This window comes from Ischnura elegans, chromosome X (genome assembly GCF_921293095.1).
Source record: "Ischnura elegans chromosome X, ioIscEleg1.1, whole genome shotgun sequence".
Classification (NCBI taxonomy): domain Eukaryota; kingdom Metazoa; phylum Arthropoda; class Insecta; order Odonata; family Coenagrionidae; genus Ischnura; species Ischnura elegans.
The window spans coordinates 70,348,312-70,368,488 of NC_060259.1; the positions used below are offsets into that span (position 1 = coordinate 70,348,312).

The 20,177-nt window shown below is 37.9% G+C and overlaps 1 protein-coding gene across 1 annotated transcript in view; it reads left to right on the forward strand.

Moving 5' to 3' along the window:
* The window catches only part of LOC124171523 (muscle calcium channel subunit alpha-1), a 287,447-nt gene extending 267,716 nt beyond the window's left edge, over positions 1-19,731 (forward strand). The window contains exons 42-43 of the mRNA XM_046550696.1: positions 1,252-1,382; positions 17,070-19,731. Of these exons, the coding sequence (XP_046406652.1) occupies positions 1,252-1,382; positions 17,070-17,312 (374 nt within the window). The 3' untranslated portion in view covers positions 17,313-19,731. The remainder of the gene's footprint in view (positions 1-1,251; positions 1,383-17,069) is intronic.
* Positions 19,732-20,177: the final 446 nt, after the last annotated feature.

Consider the following 20,177-nt stretch of genomic DNA (forward strand, 5'->3'; position numbering starts at 1 on the left):
TGATCATCCACTACACAACCCCCGCTGTAGCTCAAAAGCTGCCACTGGTCGAACGAAAGCTAGTGATTACTTCAGCTAGTGGTTTGTCTATTAACCGTACTCAGATAAGGGCAACAAACTGGATTACTCCTTCTAATGATTCATGCTGTTTTGTAATGTATCCCTCGGAAAGGAATCTAATAAGTTGTAATGTTTTAATTTGCATGTGTATCCATCTCTTCAAATTTCTTTTCACTGATGTTTGGTTGAAGGATTAAATAGGAACCATGATAACCTACATGCCCAGGGGAGTTAAGATAGCTATGAAAACACAGGGGTTTTAGCTGGGAGTTATTAGCAAAGGAATAATGTATGTACATATCATCAGTTTTAATGTATCTTTGTATTTCCACGTTTATATTCAGTTCTCTGTGATGAGTGACATGACACAAATGTTAGGAGCAAGAAAAAAAAACCTTTTTTGTATTCTTGCCATTTCTACCTTCTTTTGGCTTTTATGAGTATGGCTATGCTTAGACTGAAGTGTTCTTGTAGATTTTATGAATGTGTTGATAAAGATGTTGTGTGCCAAGAGTTTAGACCAGTATTTTTGCTTGTGCTGTCTTGAAGTGAATAACATTACTATGTAAAATTTTTGGCATGGAATATGCATGACGTATAACCTTTTGAGGGTCACTAACATCAGAGTAAAATGCCTGACCAAAACTAATGCAATTGAACTAGTTTTGACTCTATTAATTATTGTTTAAAATTGCTTTAATATTCATTTAAATACTTTTTCAATTATAAGGTAGAAAAGAGAAATTTCATCCATGTGCTGTATATGCTGAGGCTTCTGTTAAGAATATTTCGAATAGCTTTCTTGTTGAAGAAATATAGTAGTACTTTTTGCATCCAGTTTCAGAGTACAAAGGGGATTTGAATGAAATTAACTGAATTGTTGGGGAGCTGTTCATTTCTCTCACAAGATAATTTTGAATTGCTGTAATATGAGTAGATGAAGAAGCCCAATTTACCACTTGCTGTTGAGGAGTAATTGTTTAATATCCATCTCATCAAAACATAATTCTTTACGTGATTATATTAAGGTGTTGAATTGATAGAGGTTTCAGCATATAGAGTATCAGTGGATAATTGCATTGGGGATAATTGGCATGCTGAATAGCAGTTAGTCCCAAAAGTTTCTATTTTCATATATAGCTGAGTCATTTGATGTAAAAGGCCAATTCTCCAATGAGGTTTCTCTTGCAGAATCCCGTCCTGGGGAATCAAATGGAAGTTTAGCTACTGAGCGCTTATCTCACTCGCTTCCAGGAAGCCCAGCTGATCACCGTCCTAATCTTCCAGAAGTGGTTGGCTCTGCTGAGAGTCTCGTTGGCAGAGTAAGTATACTCAAGTACCCTCTTTATCAGAGTACCTTGTGCTATGGTCAATGTATAATAGGATTCGGCAGAATATGTGTCTGAGTACAGTCTCAGAAATTAAATGTATACCTCTATAACACTAGAATGACCAGGGTAAGCTGCATACCAATAATGACTGCCAGCGGTCAATTGACCGGTCGCCCTTTTCTTTCTCTCTTTCATTTGTTTTCCCTCCATATTTTTACCTAACGAGTATAAAAGTCTTCTTATTCTGTTTTACGGTTATGCAATGTTAGGAAAAAATTGAACTTAGCAAAAAATATTAATTATACCTAAAAAATTTTATTGTAAAATAACAATGTGTCTCACTTGCATAGTTAAAAATAATTTTTCGTGTGTTTTAAAACACGTTATTTGATGTAGTTTTCTTGGTTGAAAACATATCTCAGAGAAAAAATCAAAAAAGACAGCATTAAAATGAAGCACTACAAATGTGGTCTCAAGGTATGTATTCCTTTACTCTCTTAGCACGTTTGCAAATTTTCTGATTATATGTTCAGGGCCTTCACACATGTATTTTGGAGACGCGTATCAGTGTTAAAATGAAATAATTTTCCTGGAGCATCGAAAAACATTAATATTTGCACTTGTAAATAAAAAACGTGGGATTTTTCTGGGTCAGAAACCGTGGTGCAAAGGAGATGCAAAATGCCGATATCGGCACTTCTGAAGACGCCTTGGGGAATCCAGGTGAAACTGTCGTCACCCTATGCCAAACAACGCGGTGAAAACCCGAAAGATCAACGAGTCAAGAACGCCACGGTAGACTATGAGACAACAAAAGAGACAGCGCTTAGATAAAGTGACCGAAATTGTGGAATGAGACGCGTATTTGAATCTCAAGGAAGGAAGGATCGCTTTTGGAATGTGTCACTATGTATTTCATTTTATCGATCCTCTGAGTCTGTGATTAAAATTTAGCGTCTTAGTAAAATGTCTTCCCGTGACCAAGCGCGGGACAATGAGACTGACATCGGGTGTGCCGATCGACCCAGAAATATATTCAAACACGTTCAATGAGCGCGTTGTAGAAAACATCTATGGAACGTGCGGAACGGAGGAATATTGGAAGGAGGAATTTGCCGGCCTCGGTGGCGTAGGGGTAACGTTCTCGTCTGCCAAACAAGAGGTCGCGGGTTCGAGTCCCGCCTGGGTAGGTTTCTCCGGTCCAGGGCATGGTCGTTTGTGTACGTTTACTTGTTACATTTGTTGAACACCCCGGTGTAAAATGGCCAATAAGAGCTGTATCCGGTGGTTTGAGAATAAAATAAAAATAAAATAAATAAATATTGAAGGAAACCATCCGAAGAAGCAATGATCACTGGAAAGCAAGACAGCGTGAAGCGAACAAGTTGACGGGGAGGTGGTTGGAACTAACCATGATGTATGAGACCGGTAACGATCACCAGAAATGCCCCTTGGCGACAGACCGCATCAGTTTCGGGGAAGAAATACAACATACATCTTTGTGCCTCAACCATTGAATTTTCAACTGCTATAATCTAAGGAAATTGATTATGCTTTGTCGCATTTGAAATAAAGTTCATTCTTCCAATCAACTGAGCACAAGAAAGTTTTCACCGAATTTGTTCAAAAGATATAGTTTATATTGGAGGATCTAGGAGAATATCACCAGTTCTGGTGAACCGGATGACCAGAAGGATGGAGTGAAATACGGGAATGGGTGACTGCAGCATCTATGACGAGACAGTGACCGGCATGCAAGTAGTAACACGTCGCCGAAAGGGTATTCCCTGGGCGCTCACGGGCAGCCGCGCAGGCAACGCAGCGCGCAGGAGAAGCGGGGCGCCTGGCTTGGTTGGCAGCAGCTACGCACGAAAGCAAGAATGAATATCAGCTAAATAAATGTTCATCACCGCCCATAGAATGCTCAGTAGGCTTAGTAGCGGCTCTTTACGACGCAACGTAACTTGGTTTTGCTTATGTGCCTCTCGTTCACATAAACTGTAAAATCATTCCTAAAAACTGTTTGAAAGATATGAGAGTCAAACTTGAGTATTATTCATGTATGGTAAAGTGCACGCTATGATATTTGACGAAATTGACTCCAAGGATCGGCAAAGGGACCTAAATTACGGTAGAAATTACAAAAACGGTCTATTGACCGCTCGCGGTCATTCTAGGTAAAAGCTGACATTTCTCTGGATATGAATTTTTCCCCCAAAAACTTCATTTTCAGGTTATTTGTTCCAAAATATTAAAAGTCATAAAAATCTCAGCGTTATTTATCGGAAATGGTGCGGGAAAGAAAAACGCGCACGGTCAATTGACCGCCCTCGGTCATTCTAGCATTAGGCAAATTTCATAAATGTTTACCATTTTCCGGATTCACACTGTCTAAAAATCAATCTGTGACGCAAGTCAGTGGCGCAGTGAGGGGGGGGGGGTTTGGGGGATAAAAACCACCCATAGCTCACAGAGATTTTTAAGTTAAATCTATTTTACTCAATTGGATTAATATTGCTTATATAATAGTGTGGGGCTTAATAAAATATCCCTCAGAAGGCGGTAAAAATCATCATTTTGAACTATTTATCTTCATTTTTTTCCGGCGGAAGGCCTCCGCACCTCCCGCTTACCCTGGAGGGTATGCAATATCCCAAGCACCCCAGTATTAGTTGCGCCTGAAACCCCCCTTAATTCCTAGCTGCGCCCCTGACGCCAGTATAGTGTTTTTGTTGATGATTATCCCTGTGACCAATTTTATGGTGGATTATTTTCCCAAGAATTGATAGTATTTGATGCAGATAGGCTTTTCGTTTTGCTCTATTGCTATCATGGAGTGTCGGTATTTGAATATTTATTAGTGGGAAAGTTTCGAAGCTTATTTAAGCAGCTGTAGTTTCTGATTTATTTAATCTGAAATTGATTAATCGGAATGAAATCCGATAACATGGATAAGAGGGGATTTATTTCAGTGGGTGCACTTACGACCGAAGCTCTGAAATATTTTGGGGGGTTTGAATCGAGGTGGTTTCCCAGGGGGGCGTGCGTGCATCGTCTCCCTATTCGGCCCCGGGTTTTCGTTTTCTCCTCCAGAGTGCGGGCTCTCTGCCCGTTTCTCCGCCAGAAAGACGGCATAGAGGGCCAATAAGCGGCCAGTGACACGTTTGCACATGGAGGCGAATCAAAACAATCAGTTGCATTTGGGGAAACTTGGCTCATCGAAAAAAGTTTTAAAACTAACCCAAAATCATTCCCAAAACATTAGAGGCCTTTTGGTCAACCCTTGACTCTCGCCTCGTGATATTTTAGGTGGGGGGGGGGGGTTGAAAATTTAAAAACCATAATTTTGTAGTCGTTCACCGTTGATTTTGATGAATTACGGCCGTTTCGATCGAAAATTTGGCCCATCTGTGTTCGCATTTGTGACAGTTAAGTCACGTATTGACTTTTAAGAGCGTGTGGGTAACCTAGGCAACCAAGCCATGGCAACCTAGACGCAGCGGGGGGGATGGGCAGTTGGCCGATCGCGCCTCCTGCCTGCTCACTGTGTACGGAGCAAAATCCATGTTCGATGTGTCTTTCGTCGAGGTTTTAACTAATACGCAATATGTAAACAATTTCAGGGGAATAGCAATGGCGGAAGAGTTTAAAAAAATTAATATACCACATTTCCATTGTTGACTTTCAAATTAGGGACCATTTCTGCACCATGAATCATGCGGAAATTTCTATCCTAGGACCGTAACTCCTCAAGCAATTGGGAATGGGTATAAAATTATAATTTTTCAATTTTGAGTAAATTATACAACTTTTTAAAAGTTCCTACGAAAAAATTATACTTTTCCGATCTGCTTAATTGCACTTGCCCCATCCTTGGTGGTATGCTTCTTTCCTCTCATGTGTGAAATGCATGGTAGTAAGCCATTCTGAGTCTACTCGTAGAGAAGTCTTACATAATGTGCTTCTCGAAGTAGAATTATTTATTTCGGTAAGTTATCTTCCAATGAGGGAATGGCAGTCGTTTTTTTAATATTTTATTGCAATTAATATTTTTTCTGCAATTGTTTTTCATTCTCTGATGCTATCTCAAGAAACGACTTAGCGAAAAATCTCCTAATAATTTTTTTTTTATTTCATGGGAGAAATTTTATCATCTTAACGGCATATTAGGTTGGCATCCAATGCCTAATATGGAACTGGTCCTCGCTCTGGGAATTGATTGCTCTCAACTCCAGTCTTTTAATTCGCACCACCTTTCCCACGCGTGCCATTAAATTGTGTGATGGCCTTTCGCATTACTGAGGTGATATTAAACCTGAAAAATAAAATTTTTCGCTGCGAATAATTTCTGCAAAACTTAAATTTTCTGTAGTTTACAGCAAATTTCAAAGGCTCATCGTTGCTTACTTCTCTTGAAACACCAGTTACGTTGAATAATTTAAGACGATGAATAACTTAGGATGATCTTATCAAAATGTTTATATTAGTTCATTTGACATGATATTGCAATGCATTATAGTATTATCGCAGTAGATACGTTATAATTTGTGTTACTCCTGGAATTATTCCGTAAGTTTGCGACCTCGGAAAATGTAAATCTGCTTCAATGTGCCAACGTTGGCTTATCTTTCATGTCATTGGTGTAAGATGGGTATGTTCCTCAAAATGGGTCTCACCAAAAGGGGTCGCGATTTCGTTTTGTAAGAATATGTAGCATATCAATGAACGAATGTTTTTAACTCTTTAAGTAGTCGCGTGAGATAAAGTTAAGTAACCACTCACGTTGGGTCATATTGACCCAGATCTAACTCTTAAAAGGAATAATGGTCTCATGATTGGAAATAAATCTGGGTTTTTAATAATACGAAACTTAAACTATTTAAGCATTTTATATAGCTATTCCATAATAATAAGTGGTTTAGTGGTTTGGATAGATGTAACTTAAAGGAAGCATGCCATTAAGGATGATATAAACGTAAGAGCACGCGGCAGACGTACACAACTGTAGTTTTATGGAAAATTTGCGAGTTCTGTCTTTGAACATCTAATTTCAAATTCCTTTGTATCCCAAACGCTCGCGACGAGTTGTAGAGCGGTAATTTGCTAGACGCAAGCACTCGCGTCGGGTCAAGCCGCTAAATTATGATAAAAAAATGCATATTTCCTAGCACAAAAATGTCGTAGAAAGAGAGAAAAGCATGTTGTGAGATTACATGTGACGCAAATTGCTAAACGATTTAACTGAATTTAAGTTTTATTCATTTAATAAACCTCTCGGGTCATATAGATCCGACGTGAATGCTTAAGGGATAAAAGGCAATGAAAGTAAATTGGAAATTCACTACGACTTCTTGAAGTTATTAACGTTTAATCGCAAGGGATAAAGTTTCTTTCGCGGCCACTTGGGTAGTGCGACCGGTGCACCTGCACTTGGCTCCGCGCGTACTTGGACTTGTCATTTTTGTTCGCCAAGGCTGTTGAGCCGCAATTTAAATATATATGCATAGTCGTTTGCGATAATTTTGACCTCGGTACGATAGCCACAATAGCGAAGTGTACCGTACCTCAAAATGCTGAATGTATCAAATATATGCCAACAAGGTATATAAATTCATTAAACTTAATTTTTTTTGATTGCGCTTAAATCATTAAATTTGATGAGAACCTATGTTTTATTTGTTTTCAGATAATCGTTCGGCTGAGGCTCATTATTTTCTTCCGAATGCATTAACCGTGTTTGAAAGATGACGGTGACAATATAAGTACCTCATTTTTATAAAGGAAACGAAATTAGGGGCCTTCGTTAGGACCTTAGTTTGGTTTAAAAAATTGGGAAAATCCGTGGTAATAATGCCACCATGTATCCCGGGAAACGCTTCTGGTTTCCTACATAACTCTTATTTTGTTCAGTCAGCCGTTTTGGAGAGTCGCCGATCTTTATTGATTTCATGCCACCAGGTTTATTCCAATATGGCCGCTAAAAATGCTGCGGGTTGAGGGATGTGGAGTTACTCCGGCAGAATCCCTACTTGTGAGTGGCGACTTTGGGCGAGCAAAGGACCTTGGTAGTGGCAAGGACATTGTTTCGGGCTAGCTGTAAGGCGATACTAGCCTGCTGTGGTCGACATGCATCTTTGCGGTCTGCGGGTACCCTCATGGTGGACTGTTGCTCGTTATCGTTTCTTAGGAATTTTCTGGAAGATAAACCCTGTCCTGCCTAACTTATGCGTTTTTGGGCGGCTGTGTACTCAGCCATTTGATGGAGTGCGTCATTTTCCTCCATGCGTGTCGCATGTAACTTAAAGGAAGCATGTCATTAAGGATCATATAAACATAAGAACACGCGGCAGACGTACACATCTGGAACTAAACGCCCAATAACTGTAAACTATGGCACTTTCAGAGGCGTAAGGAGGCGACTCACTGCATTTTGTTGCATCCTTACGCGTTATCATGCATTCATTCATTGAGTTATTGTGGTGGATGGAGCATGCATAAATATGTACCGAGGATCTGAAAATAACAGTACTTGGATAGCCTTGCGAAATTTAGGTCATCGCGCGAAATTATCAGCCTTAATCGTCAGTCCTTCCGCTGATACTCATAAAAATTCGGTACTGAAGTCACCTGAAAATATGGCATGTTAATCTCCTGAAAATGGGATAGTTGGTTGAGTTAAAAGGCCGTTTTACACGGAATTGCGCAGGTTAGAGCTGCATTAATTTCTAAAATGGCGCGGAATGGCGCGAATGCATGAACGAAATTAGAACAGGGGCTATTTTGCCGTCTCGCATCCACGCAGTCTCGCATGTGTTCTAACAAATCACCGCTTTACACGACGCAATTTTGATTGCGCCCTCGCACGTACGTCAGATTGCGCATTTCCGTGTACCCGGTACACGGAAATGCGCAATAGCGGTGTACACTGTACCGTGTTAAACGGCCAAAATAAGCCTTTCCAATGATGTTTCCGGATTAAGGTCGTTATTTTTTGGGGCGGTTCATCACTTTCCGCGGATTTTTTGTCGTTTGCTATAACGCTCAGTTAAAATACGTCAGAGTAGATAAGTGGCTTTTCGAGTTTCATAAATTATTTTTAAGCGTCCTTTTAGGCTAATGAATTGATAACTTTCATTGGAGAGCCACCTATTAAAGGTTGTTTAGGAGCCACCATATTTTTACAGAAATGAAAACCCCTTCGCTCCCCGTTAGTCGGTCTCTGAATCGAGTATATTCAATCCTTGGCCGCTCGCGACCTTATAGTAATGGGTGCCGAAATGTAAATCAGCTTATTTAACATAACTGTAGAAAATTTAAAACTTTCAATTTCGAAATATCGAATATCACGGTAAAGTATCGAAAAACACCATTTCTGTCATGAAGCACTGTCCCAGCTGTGTCATTGCTGAGTGGAAAATTTGTGACTCGCCAGTACGGTATCGAAAAATTCTTCTCAGAGTCGTCTTCTTACGCAAATAGCTGCCCTCTTGGTCTCCTTTACCAATGTCACTGGACTCCTATCCAATCATTTGTGGGACGAAAAATCGTGCTTAAAAATAATTATTTATAGCCCTCCTACAATTTCTGAGCTTATCTATTCCTCTTCTTTTGAGTGGGATAACCGGCACTTTGGGATGTCACGTCACTCTAGAGGAAATATTGGATGAATATTTGTAGTGATGTAACGTTGGAATGGAATTGTTATTTTAGCAACCGAAAAAGCTCTATCGCATAGGTAAAACTGTTCTATTAATTGTTTCCTTAGAATTGCTGACCTGGTGCCTGGGTTTGAGAAGTTATGACAAGAATAAAATGTTGAAAAGAATAAAATGTCTCGTTTCCATTTTGATTGTTGCTACGACGATACAGTTCTTGTCCTTCCTGTCTTAACAAACTATGTTATTTGATTACATGAAAAATAATTTGTGTTCGTTTGTTTTTCTGTTTGTCTGTTTTTCTCCTCGCTAATTGTAACGATAATTTTCGATTGAACGCAAGTTCTCCCCGTACTGTTTACGTTATCCGTTGCCATTTGGAAAGCCGCGTTGTTATCAGTGTGGGTCTCTATGCGACATCGTTTTATGCGAGGGTAGTCAACCCATAGATCGCTTGTTGCCCTTAAAATAATTTCATGCGACACAGCTGCTATCTATTGATTATGTTGACCCTTTATTTATTGAGAGCGCTTTTAGAAAGAGTGTATCGCTTAAGATTAGCATTAACTAGTGGAAGAGCCCGTTTACTCTCTCTGCTACTGGCTTAATGAATCACATTTTCCTATACCTTCAAAACTAAAAAAAACTTATAGCCTTCCATTTCAAACCTCAATAATCAATCGAATATTGCCCCTTTCAATGTTTTTAGGTCATCTTTTTAAATTTCTCGGCACTCTTAATCAAGGGTACCGACTGGGGGTCAGGGAAGGATGGCGCACATGGCGAACATTTTGGTGGGAGATTCGTAAAACTCTATTTCAGGGAGTATTACAAAAATAAAAGTATCATAATGGCATGCTGAAAATAGCAATAAAAATCCACCTGCAAGAGATTACACTTGAGAAATGTGTATGTATAAAAATTTTTGGGAGGAGGTGATTTGTTTGTTTTAAGGGAGGTCTAGTCGTCACCATTTTGGGGAGCTAGTTTTCGTATGTCCGGACTTGTACTATTATCTAACTTAAGCTTGCATCAAATAATGAATACCTTTAACCCCCTAGTCTCATCCTTCTTCCTCGAAGCCTATGTTTCTGCGCCGCACTTCACAGCCATTCGTACTTGCTTCTTGACGAGACCATTTACTACATCATTCAAGATACCCTTCGCTAACTTTCTTCGGTTTCGTTTCAATGAAGAGCTTAAAATGGCTTTTATGTGTCTGCTATGCGAACTCTGAGATATACTTGACCGTGGACCGTGGATAGCTGCGCATCGTATAAAGCGAAAAGTATTACTTATTTGATTTTTGATTTTTTTCACTGAAATAAATTTTAATAGGTACCTTTAAATTATACCTGATATTTTTTTGTTGGGAGGCTGAATTTTTCTGACCTATTTCGTGGGATATGTATCCTTGATTGGTTGATGCTGATCTTTCTCACGTGCAAGTAGCGTATTGTCTCGCTACTTAGCGGTTAAAATTCAATGAAAAAATCTGCTTCGTGCTTTCGAAATTCTTGTAGCGTGAATTTGTATTAACGTGGGATAATTAATGATTTGAAAGTGGCAATCAGGCTCGGTAAGAATGCATTAAAAGGCTTTTGCTTTCATTCATTTGATGATGTGTTTATTTCGGAATGGATAAATTACTTCGTGCGTGAGTAAATATTTTTCGGGAAAGAAACAAGGAAGAAACGGGAAAGAAAACAAGGAAGGATCACGTGAATTAGCTGTTAACGATAAAGCGATATTTGCATTTTAAGTTCTTGTGAAATGAACTTTTCTGTAATATTTTCTCATTGTCAGTGTCAAATTTATATTGAGAATAATATCATTGTGATATACTCTGTTGAATTTGATTAGTAATACTGAAAAATATTTATTCTATACTTATCGAATGCTGACAAAATAAATGGAATAATAATAATTTATTTGTGGAGAGACCTTTATATTCATTCCAAGATTTACAGTACGAATATGGCTGTATTTTAATTCTTGCCAATTTTGGAATTGTTTCCGTGCGGAGGCTTGCTTGGTCCCAAGAGGCGCACTGATGAACATTATACTAATTATTGCGGCTTGGTCATGCCAGGTAGGTCGACTTGAGCAGGTTTAAAATTATGATTGGCCATCGCAAATTTTTACTTCAATTTAAATAGTGGTATTTATGAATGAGAATGAGTTGATAAAAGATCGCTGGGCAAGAGAGTAAGAAAAGAGCCTGGAGCGTAATACAGTTGGAGGACGAAGCGTGGGCGGTTTTCAAATGAGATGGTAATGGGCTCGAGGAGTTCAAATGTAATGAAGTACTCTTTTATTTCCGAATTTAGGCTCAAATTCGGATGACGTCGCAGATTTAGCTAATAGGGTAGTTTCCTTCATCAAAGAAAACGAAAGGCATTGATTGCGATTCGTTTCCCACCATTAGTATATTCATAATGTACAAATTATTTGGTTTTAGAAATCCCAGTTTAGACGAATGGAAATGGTCAATTCTTAACCGCATTTGAAAAAGGCCGGATTGGCGCCCATGCGATGCCACTCCACGTGACGTCACAGGGACCTAGTTTCTATACGAGTAGATAGGAGTTTTACATCGTCTGAGATTACCAACATGTACGTGGCACAGAGCTCAGGGAAACATCTCATAATAATCACACATTAAAAATACATTAGTTCGTAGAGTTTCCTTCGTTTGATAGGGGAATAATAATCCTTATTTAAGCCAAGCGCTACCTACTAGCAGGGTACTCAGCTACCTGCTAGCAGCCTGCGTCGTATCAGCGCTCAAGCCTCGCCAGAAGGTCACCTCGCGCGCCGACAGCTGGAACCAGAAATACGGTATATGGACTTTTACCCAGCATTCATACTTAGCCGTCGCGTTTTCGCGCGCTTGAAAATATTCACCTTTCGTTTAATCGCGAAAAATAGATATCGTCATTCGAAAATCTAAGAGCGTGAAATTCGTACTCCAGGAGTAATAATCGTTCGATTTAGGTAATAAAAAAATAGTAGGAAACCACCCTATTGCGGGCACTGTTAGGAAGTGACCGCCCAAGGTTCTTACACTCTAAGACGACGCCTACGAGTGATCATTAAAAGTAACGGCTCTTTTAAAAGGTTGATTTCCACTAGAACGGTTCAATTCCACCTTGTCATCTTTGTAGCCTCGAGCAATGGCTTATTAGATGTATATTAATACTTAGTGTATAATAATTAGTACCAAGGATGAAATTCGCCATGAAAAAAATCATTTGTGCTAGCCGGAATTCGAACCCGGATCTCCCGGAACTTTTCCTCTCTTTATTCTCTTCTAAAATTGAGTGAGTTCAAAGTGTGAGATCCATTCTTCAAATATTACCCTCTTTCCCTGGCGTCGTTTTTGTTTTTATTACCTGAATACCTGTTCTTTTTGCATATACCCTATTAAATACAGTTTTTTCGTGTATTTCTCTTGGAACCTCCGTGTCATATGAATTTCCGGCAAACCATCTCATTTCGAGTACTTTTTATTTGTCCCAGTGAAATAAACACCTGAACAATTACCGGAGTATGTGAGTATTAGAATTTGATCCCGATTTCCTCTTATAATAGTCGCGCCATTCGTTTCCAATTAATTCATTAAATTCCATTTGACCTACTCAAGTTTAGGTTTCTATTTATGCTGACGACATATGCCTGTTCTTTGTTATTGTTGTCATTGGCCTTCTTAGAACTTATGATGGGTAGAAGGCGCTCGCGATAAATTGCACGTCCTTGGAAGTATCGCATTGCCGTTAAAAGGCGTTCCCATTCCGCAGTGCTACTTTGTTGTCCGCCTAAAAATCATAATGCATTTGGGTCAGTACTGAGTAAAGAATTAAGATATCGACGTGTTTGCATGGGATGTGTTTGTATTTCCAACCTATCGCGCAAAATGGTGACTTAAGTTATCAATAATTGTTTGGAGAAAAATTTGTCTCAACCGTGAATCGATGCGTAAAATTGAGGACGATTGATCCTGCCCATTCTTATAGTCTGCACAGTGGTCCCAAAATACTATTCGTTTCTCCACAAGTCAACTACGACTCCCTCTCTCCTTTTACTATATCTGTTTACAGGAAAAAAATTATGTTTTCCTTTTTACCAGAATATGATTGGAATTGTGTGGTAAAAATTGTCGTCGTGATTAATCTTTTTCATGGACCTTACGAGTTAATGCATGACTTTCGAATTTTATCGGTAACATTTCATATTCTTTCCCACGGCAATAATGAAAGAAGGGTTTTGAAAAGATCAATCATACGAGCTTTAAATAGGAAATGGGTTAACTAACTCATGGGTGGGAAATGGGCTAAGGAAAATTATTTCAAAGGTGGATCAGAGGGGCTCCCAGAAAAAAGGACCTCGTGGGATGCCTTAATGATGGCTTCTTGCAAGTGATGCAGAGAAAGGAATTAGACTGCCCTGATGACCTCTACGTCTACGCATTTTCTAAATTCAGTGTTGGCAGCGTTATAGTGATCATACTTAAGTCTGTATAATACATATCTGTAATAAATATTTCCTTCGGCAATGGTGACGGGATTTGAGTGCCCACATTAAAAATTTCACATGAGTCGGTTATTGAGCGGAATAATCGAGATTGAATCTTACGAATTCAAAGGTAGTCTAAATCGTTAGGATGCGGATCCGTCATAAGATATTTGGTAATACAAAAATAGGATATTTTCACCCTACGAACATGGTCTCCAGCCACTACTGAGTTAAAGCCGAGGAGGTTATAAATACACATTGTTTGCTTTAACCAAGGAGGTTGTATTTACTAGCAAGGCTGTTGGCAGAAGGATTTTTTCTCTTTTAGGGTGCTACATTTAATTTGGGACTCATAATTGGAATTCAAAGTTGAAGACAAAGTCACCCAAAAATTTTTGTTTTAACCCCTTCACCTCCATTCCTTTCCCGTCCCGTTATCTGTGGATTAAAGGTAATATGCGGGAGTTAACGTTATTGTACGTTTGTCAGCTTCAAGTTAGGCCAGTGGATTATACTTAATCGCGGAAAGGGAACCCAATGCAATAATTTTAGTTCTAATTTTATATTATGTTGTTTTGAAAAGTATTGCTAGTAAAAATTCAAAGTTGCCAATTCAGATTTTCAACTTTGTATTACATTACCTGAAGATGGCCTAGCAGTATAAAAAGGTTGTCGGCAAGTAATCGTTTTTGAAAGTCACTCTGTCTTTGCATTTTTCAGTTTCGATGCACCGCGTACAAGTTTCGATCACAGATGAATTACAATTAAATGACGGGTATATAGAAAATGTTGTCTACGGTACGTCCCCGTGTTCTGCTCCTAATTGTCATATCATTTCGTGGAATCTTTCACTTTTGAATAAAATATTCGCGATAATCTCTCTACCAGAAAAAATCATTAGGCAGTTATGTAGGGAGTTGTTTAGTGTCATCGCAGCGCCACCAAAAATAGCGTTTTCATTACGTTTTCTACTTATCTTTTCGGCAAAAATCGAGTTCCACAGCGCATGATTTGGGTCACGCGTATGAATTTCACAGTGGCCCGAGGATGACAACTTAATGCATGCGTGCTGCGCAACGCGAATAGGGATACCAGTTGACTGCGCCGTTATCAGTTAAGTTATGCTAATGAGAGGGAATGAAACTGTTAAAGTTTATCCGGAACGTAGCCATAAATTTGCTCCGGGGAGGCCTTGGGTGTTAAATGGGTTACCTAAACTGGTAATTTTTTGCCAATAGGGTAGTTTCCTTCATCGAAGAAAACGAAATGCATTGATTGCGATTCGTTACCCACCATTAGTGTATTCATAATACACAAATTATTTGGTTTTAGAAATACCGGTTTAGACGAATGGCAAGGGTCAAATTTTATCCTCATTTGAAAAAGGCCAGATTGGCGCCCATGCGGTTCCACTCCACGTGACGTCACAGGGACCTAGTTTCTACACGAGAGGATAGGAGTTATACATCGTCTGAGGTTGCCAATGCATGCAAGAGGCACAGAGCTCAGGGGAACATGTCTTAATAATAACCTATTAAAGCTGGCTAAGGTCGGAAAGTTTTCTTCGTTTGATAAGGTATTAATAAACCTTTTTTAAGCCAAGCGCTACCAGATAGCATGGTACCCAGCTACCCGCTAGCATCCTGCGTCGTATCAGCGCTCAGAGCCTCTCCAAGGTCACCTCACAAGGCGGCAGGGGGAACCAGAAATGCGTCACACGGACTTTTTTCCCATCATTCCTACTTACGCGTCGCGTTTTCGCGCGCTTGAAAATTTTCACTTTTCATTTAATCGCGAAAAATAGATATCGTCATTTAAAAATCTAAAAGCGTGAAATACGTACTCCAGTAGTAATAATCTTTCGATTTAGGCAATAAAAAAATAATAGGAAACCACCCTATTCCTACGTATCGGAATATCATTAATTTTATAAATTAGACTCTACATTTCGTTTGAATACAGCAGTAATAATGTTGTAGTCATCAATGGTTTGTGCCGAAACGGCCGTTTTTGGTACGGTTTTTTCCCGAAATCCTCATGCTTTTTTTGGAAAATATTTTACTTCTCGGCTCTAGTAACGGTACTTAATATAATCCGATTTTGAGTACATTTCGGATCTGAGACCCTTATATCAGTCCACAACTTTTCATAGGTAAGGGAATCAGAGGATAAGTGTAAATAATTAATAATAGAGCATTAATTGAACCAATTAGATCAAAGGTGACTTAAATATTCCAGGAAAATTCTTTAAAAAGCCTCTTTGATTGTATTCACAATGAAAACAGCAAAGATTAAATTTTATCCGCGGTCAAGCAAAGATGCTTTGCTAAGAAGAGTTTTAATCATATTCCATTTAGTGTTGAGTAAAATGAGAATTAAACATATATGTGTGATGAAATTGTTGGTGCTTGAACAAAAAACTTTCTGCTAGTTCATAATGCTCCATATTCATCATAAAGATGTACTACTACCAGGCATCGTATATGGTGTATAGAAAATATATAATGTCGATTTTATATTGTTCATTATTCCAAGTTTCCATCCCAGTCAGTCAATATTTTGGGGCAGGATCTATATTTTGGCAAAAATGAAGCTATGTATTGTTTACACTGAAGCAGCTTGCATGCACTGCAAAATTTAAGTATTTATGATGTCATCAGGAGGAAATGTTTTGCTGGTCTGAGTATTTTGGCTCTGGATTGCGGCAGAAGGCTGTGGAGCTGGTCGTACCTAATTCTCTTTCCAATCCCTTGCCAAATCGAAGATATTTGAATATTCCTGACTTCCCTTGATGGTTACCAACACCGCAACTGCTACTATTACCACAAAACCAACGTTAAGAAAGTAAAGTGTATTATTTTGCAAACTAATGGGGAATTGTGGGAGTTTCCTTGATTTTTGTGCATATTGTGAATCTGCCTTGATCTATATGCTTAAGGAGTTAAGTAAAGTCTATATTTCTTCTCCTGGGCCAATGAAATAAATGCCTTAGAATCATATAAGTTTAACAACCACTGGAAGTGGTCAACTTGTAGTTTACCAGTGAAGTTATTTCATTACTATGTGTGGACCTCTATAATTAGAGTAGTAATAGGGTAATTTTTCAATAATTGGAGTTGTTGGGTAGCATTTGTTTCTTTTTTACTTGGAGAAGCATCATGTTTTTCTGGTGAACGTTGTGATGAGAAAACATGGGAAACTTTTTTTCTGAGTTTTAACTCATAATAGTATAAAACAGTTCCATCTGTATGTGTTAACTCTTAGCTTTTATTAAAATGTTTGCTTGCATGTGTCCTAGATTTGGATGAGCTCTACCCTCATCATTCCAAACCAAACTTTAGGTTGAACAATTACTGATATGAGTAAATGGTCTTCATCAGAAAGTGTTTATTCATTATTTTTTATATGTGTTGCAAAATTTTTGACCAGCAGAACAAAGTACACAGGTAATTCATAAGATTCATTCAAGTACTATTTGACAATTCTCATTTATATTCCTTCCTTTCAGGTGTTAGTTGAACAGGGTCTTGGGAAATACTGTGACCCTGATTTTGTTAGGTATACTTCGAGAGAAATGCAGGAGGCTTTAGATATGACGAAGGAAGAGATGGACCGAGCAGCCCATCGCCTGCTTTTGCAGGAGCGACAAGGGCGGCCTCTGTCTTTTCATGGTCCCCATGGGGCTGTCCCTCCAGTGCGGATGGCTGGTCGTGATTTAGAAGTGAAAGATGACCCAGGTCCTCATTTATAGCAGGAACCTCCTTGGTGCCAAAGTACTCATATCCACAGTTCAGCTATTTGCATTAAGTCCCATATGTCATTATCTCCACATTGGAGAGTCGAGGCTTGGGATATTTTTAGAGCTGAAATATGTGCAAGACTGCAGTACTTCACAGATATGATGTGCCTATGTCCTGCAGGGTTTGTTGGAATCAGATGCAGTCTTCTTGTGGGAATTCTGTATTAATAAAGTCATCCAGTGAACTTTTTTTTAAAAAAGAAGATAATGTGAAAGAAGCTTTAATGACCATAGTCTCTTTTGAATATAATAAAACTGCTTTTTGTTTTCAACATTTTGTGAACCAAGTGCCTCTTGTTGCTGTCAAAGTCACACAGCAATCCTCCCTTCTGTTCCAAGAAGAGATATGGTAAATCTTGTGATGCCTTGTTTTATTAAATTACCCCATAAATGTACTAAATGGATTGTTTTCTCTATCCAGTTAAAATTTAATAACATACTTATATAAATTCTATGACAAAAATTGTTGGATTTCAGGATATCTCTGGATGTTTAATTAATATGTAGTCAAACTGGAGGAAGTAAAAAAAAATAGCCATTAGCCTCAATTACCAAGGCTGTGGCATTGAGTTTACGGATGGGAGAGAATCAAATGCAACTGGGACCGTTTATAAATTAGATAAACGTATTTATCACCTTTTTAAGTGCTCTCCTTCTTCTCTCCAGATGTGTTACTGCTATTACGGAATTTGACCACATAATTTTTCACTTGAATTTTTTTAAGTTTTAATTGGCTTGCCATGGCTTTGTCATAAAAATGAACAAAATTGTATAAAAAGGTATTGGTATCAGTTCATCCTCCAAAATGTATTATGGTGTTGATTGTTTATTTTTCATTTATTTTGTATGGTTATCCCTATCTCTCATATCTTGTAATTTCATATGTTTTAAAGACCTGTGAGAGTTGAAGATTTTATTGCCATTTAAATTGAATTAGGATTTCCTTAATCAATCTTAATGGCTCCTTCTGTAAAATGATATCTGAAAAAGACTGATACACATTCATTAAGGAATATCTCTAAAATCTCTAAAATTAGTTAACTTTAGTGAACATACTTTTTATTTTGTATAAATGAATTGGCATAGTTAAAACAGCTACCAAAATTGTACGGCTCTCTGTGCTTAGTAAGTTTATGGATTTCATCTCTATTTGAATGAAAATATTTTGGGAAAAAATACAAACTTCCACTTATTGTTAATTTTATTTGATTGATCAACTTAAAGTCATCAAATTCTTTCATTGCACCAACTGCAATAATTTGCTTCTACCTCTGTATTGTTCACTCAATGCATGCTTTTACTGCTGTTAGCAGGTTGTGATCTAAGCATTCTTCTTTTGGAGACCTTCCATTCATTATGAAAGTAAATTTTTATCTAATAGAACCATTTTCATTGAGGCTAATTGAAATTTGTGTGGCTATGAAGTTTTTCAACTACCAACCCTTCCTTTCTTATTAATTGCATTATAAGTTAAGTTTATATTGGCAAAGGATCATCAACCATTCATTTTTTGTGACTGTGTAGTTTTTTTTTAATAATAAGACTCAATTTTTTTAAATGCTAGTGTACTTTCCAAAGTGATTTTTTTAACAAAGTTTTATAGACTGCATTCTGGAGTACTTCATCTAAAAATGTTGGTTTTAATATGAAGAAGGTCAAAGGTATTATTAACCTGTCCAGAATTGTCTATGTGGCCTTGACATCTAGGGTGATTAGTGAGCAGTCCAAAAGCAGATTCATCCATGATAACATCTATTATTTCAGCTGAGTGCCATTTTTATAAAATGAGCTGAAACTATTGATACCTGCCTCTGGCAGTACTTTCCTGATTAATTGTTACTTTTGTGTATCACCCCCATAAAAAAGAAAATGAAATATCCTTTGATAGTGCTTAATTCTTTGTTTAAAATTTCTTTGAAAATTATTATTTCTAAGAATGAAGCTTTCATTATTCTTTGGAGTTACGAGTAAGAAGCTCTGCTTTTCCTGTGAAATGCATAAAAGTATTTTTGGAAACTTGATAATTATGTATAGAGAGGAATTATTGATAAAAACTGGTTGAGTGAGACTATTTGGCCATTGAGTGAGATTGGTATCTCTGTTAATTGCCAACTAGTTATTGCATCTGTTTTTCACTTTGAATGTGGTTTTAAAATATGGCAGGCTTTAGTACCTCACAATAAGTTAATCTTTTCTCAGTTTGATTGATTTTCAGATAATTATTTGGAAAAAAGGTCCTTTTATCTTATCATCATAGTTTTGTCCACTCAGAAGCTTATACCCTCATCTATACTCACTGTAATATATTTCTTGTTACCTTAGGAAAAAATAAAAATATATTTCATAAATAAAAATTTCATTGAATATTTCATGTGATGTGTTTCTTTTGGAAAGGGGTTTCACAAAAACCAACTAAAATAAATGATGGGGTGTGGATTTTATTAATCTTGAGATGTGTGTTGGCAAATCCCATTTACTTGAATGCGATTGCTCAAGCGGAAATATTAAGATGGTGGGGGAAATTTTTTGAGGCTGTACCAATCACATGAGGATGGATAAAATTGGATCCACATGATTTCCAATGCATGTGATCTTGTTGAACGTGGCTACCAGAGGAAAGAATTTCTTATTTTGGATGTCAAATTGAAATGCATTTGACATTTGCAATGGTGGGGAAGTTTTATCATGCTTAAATTTGTAATTAAGTGTGAGAGATTAGAAATCAGCGATACATGTGAACTCAATCAATATAGCCTTTATTAAGGCAATCAAAATTACACATTTATCAGTGAAATCATTATGTAAATTTTTATGGTA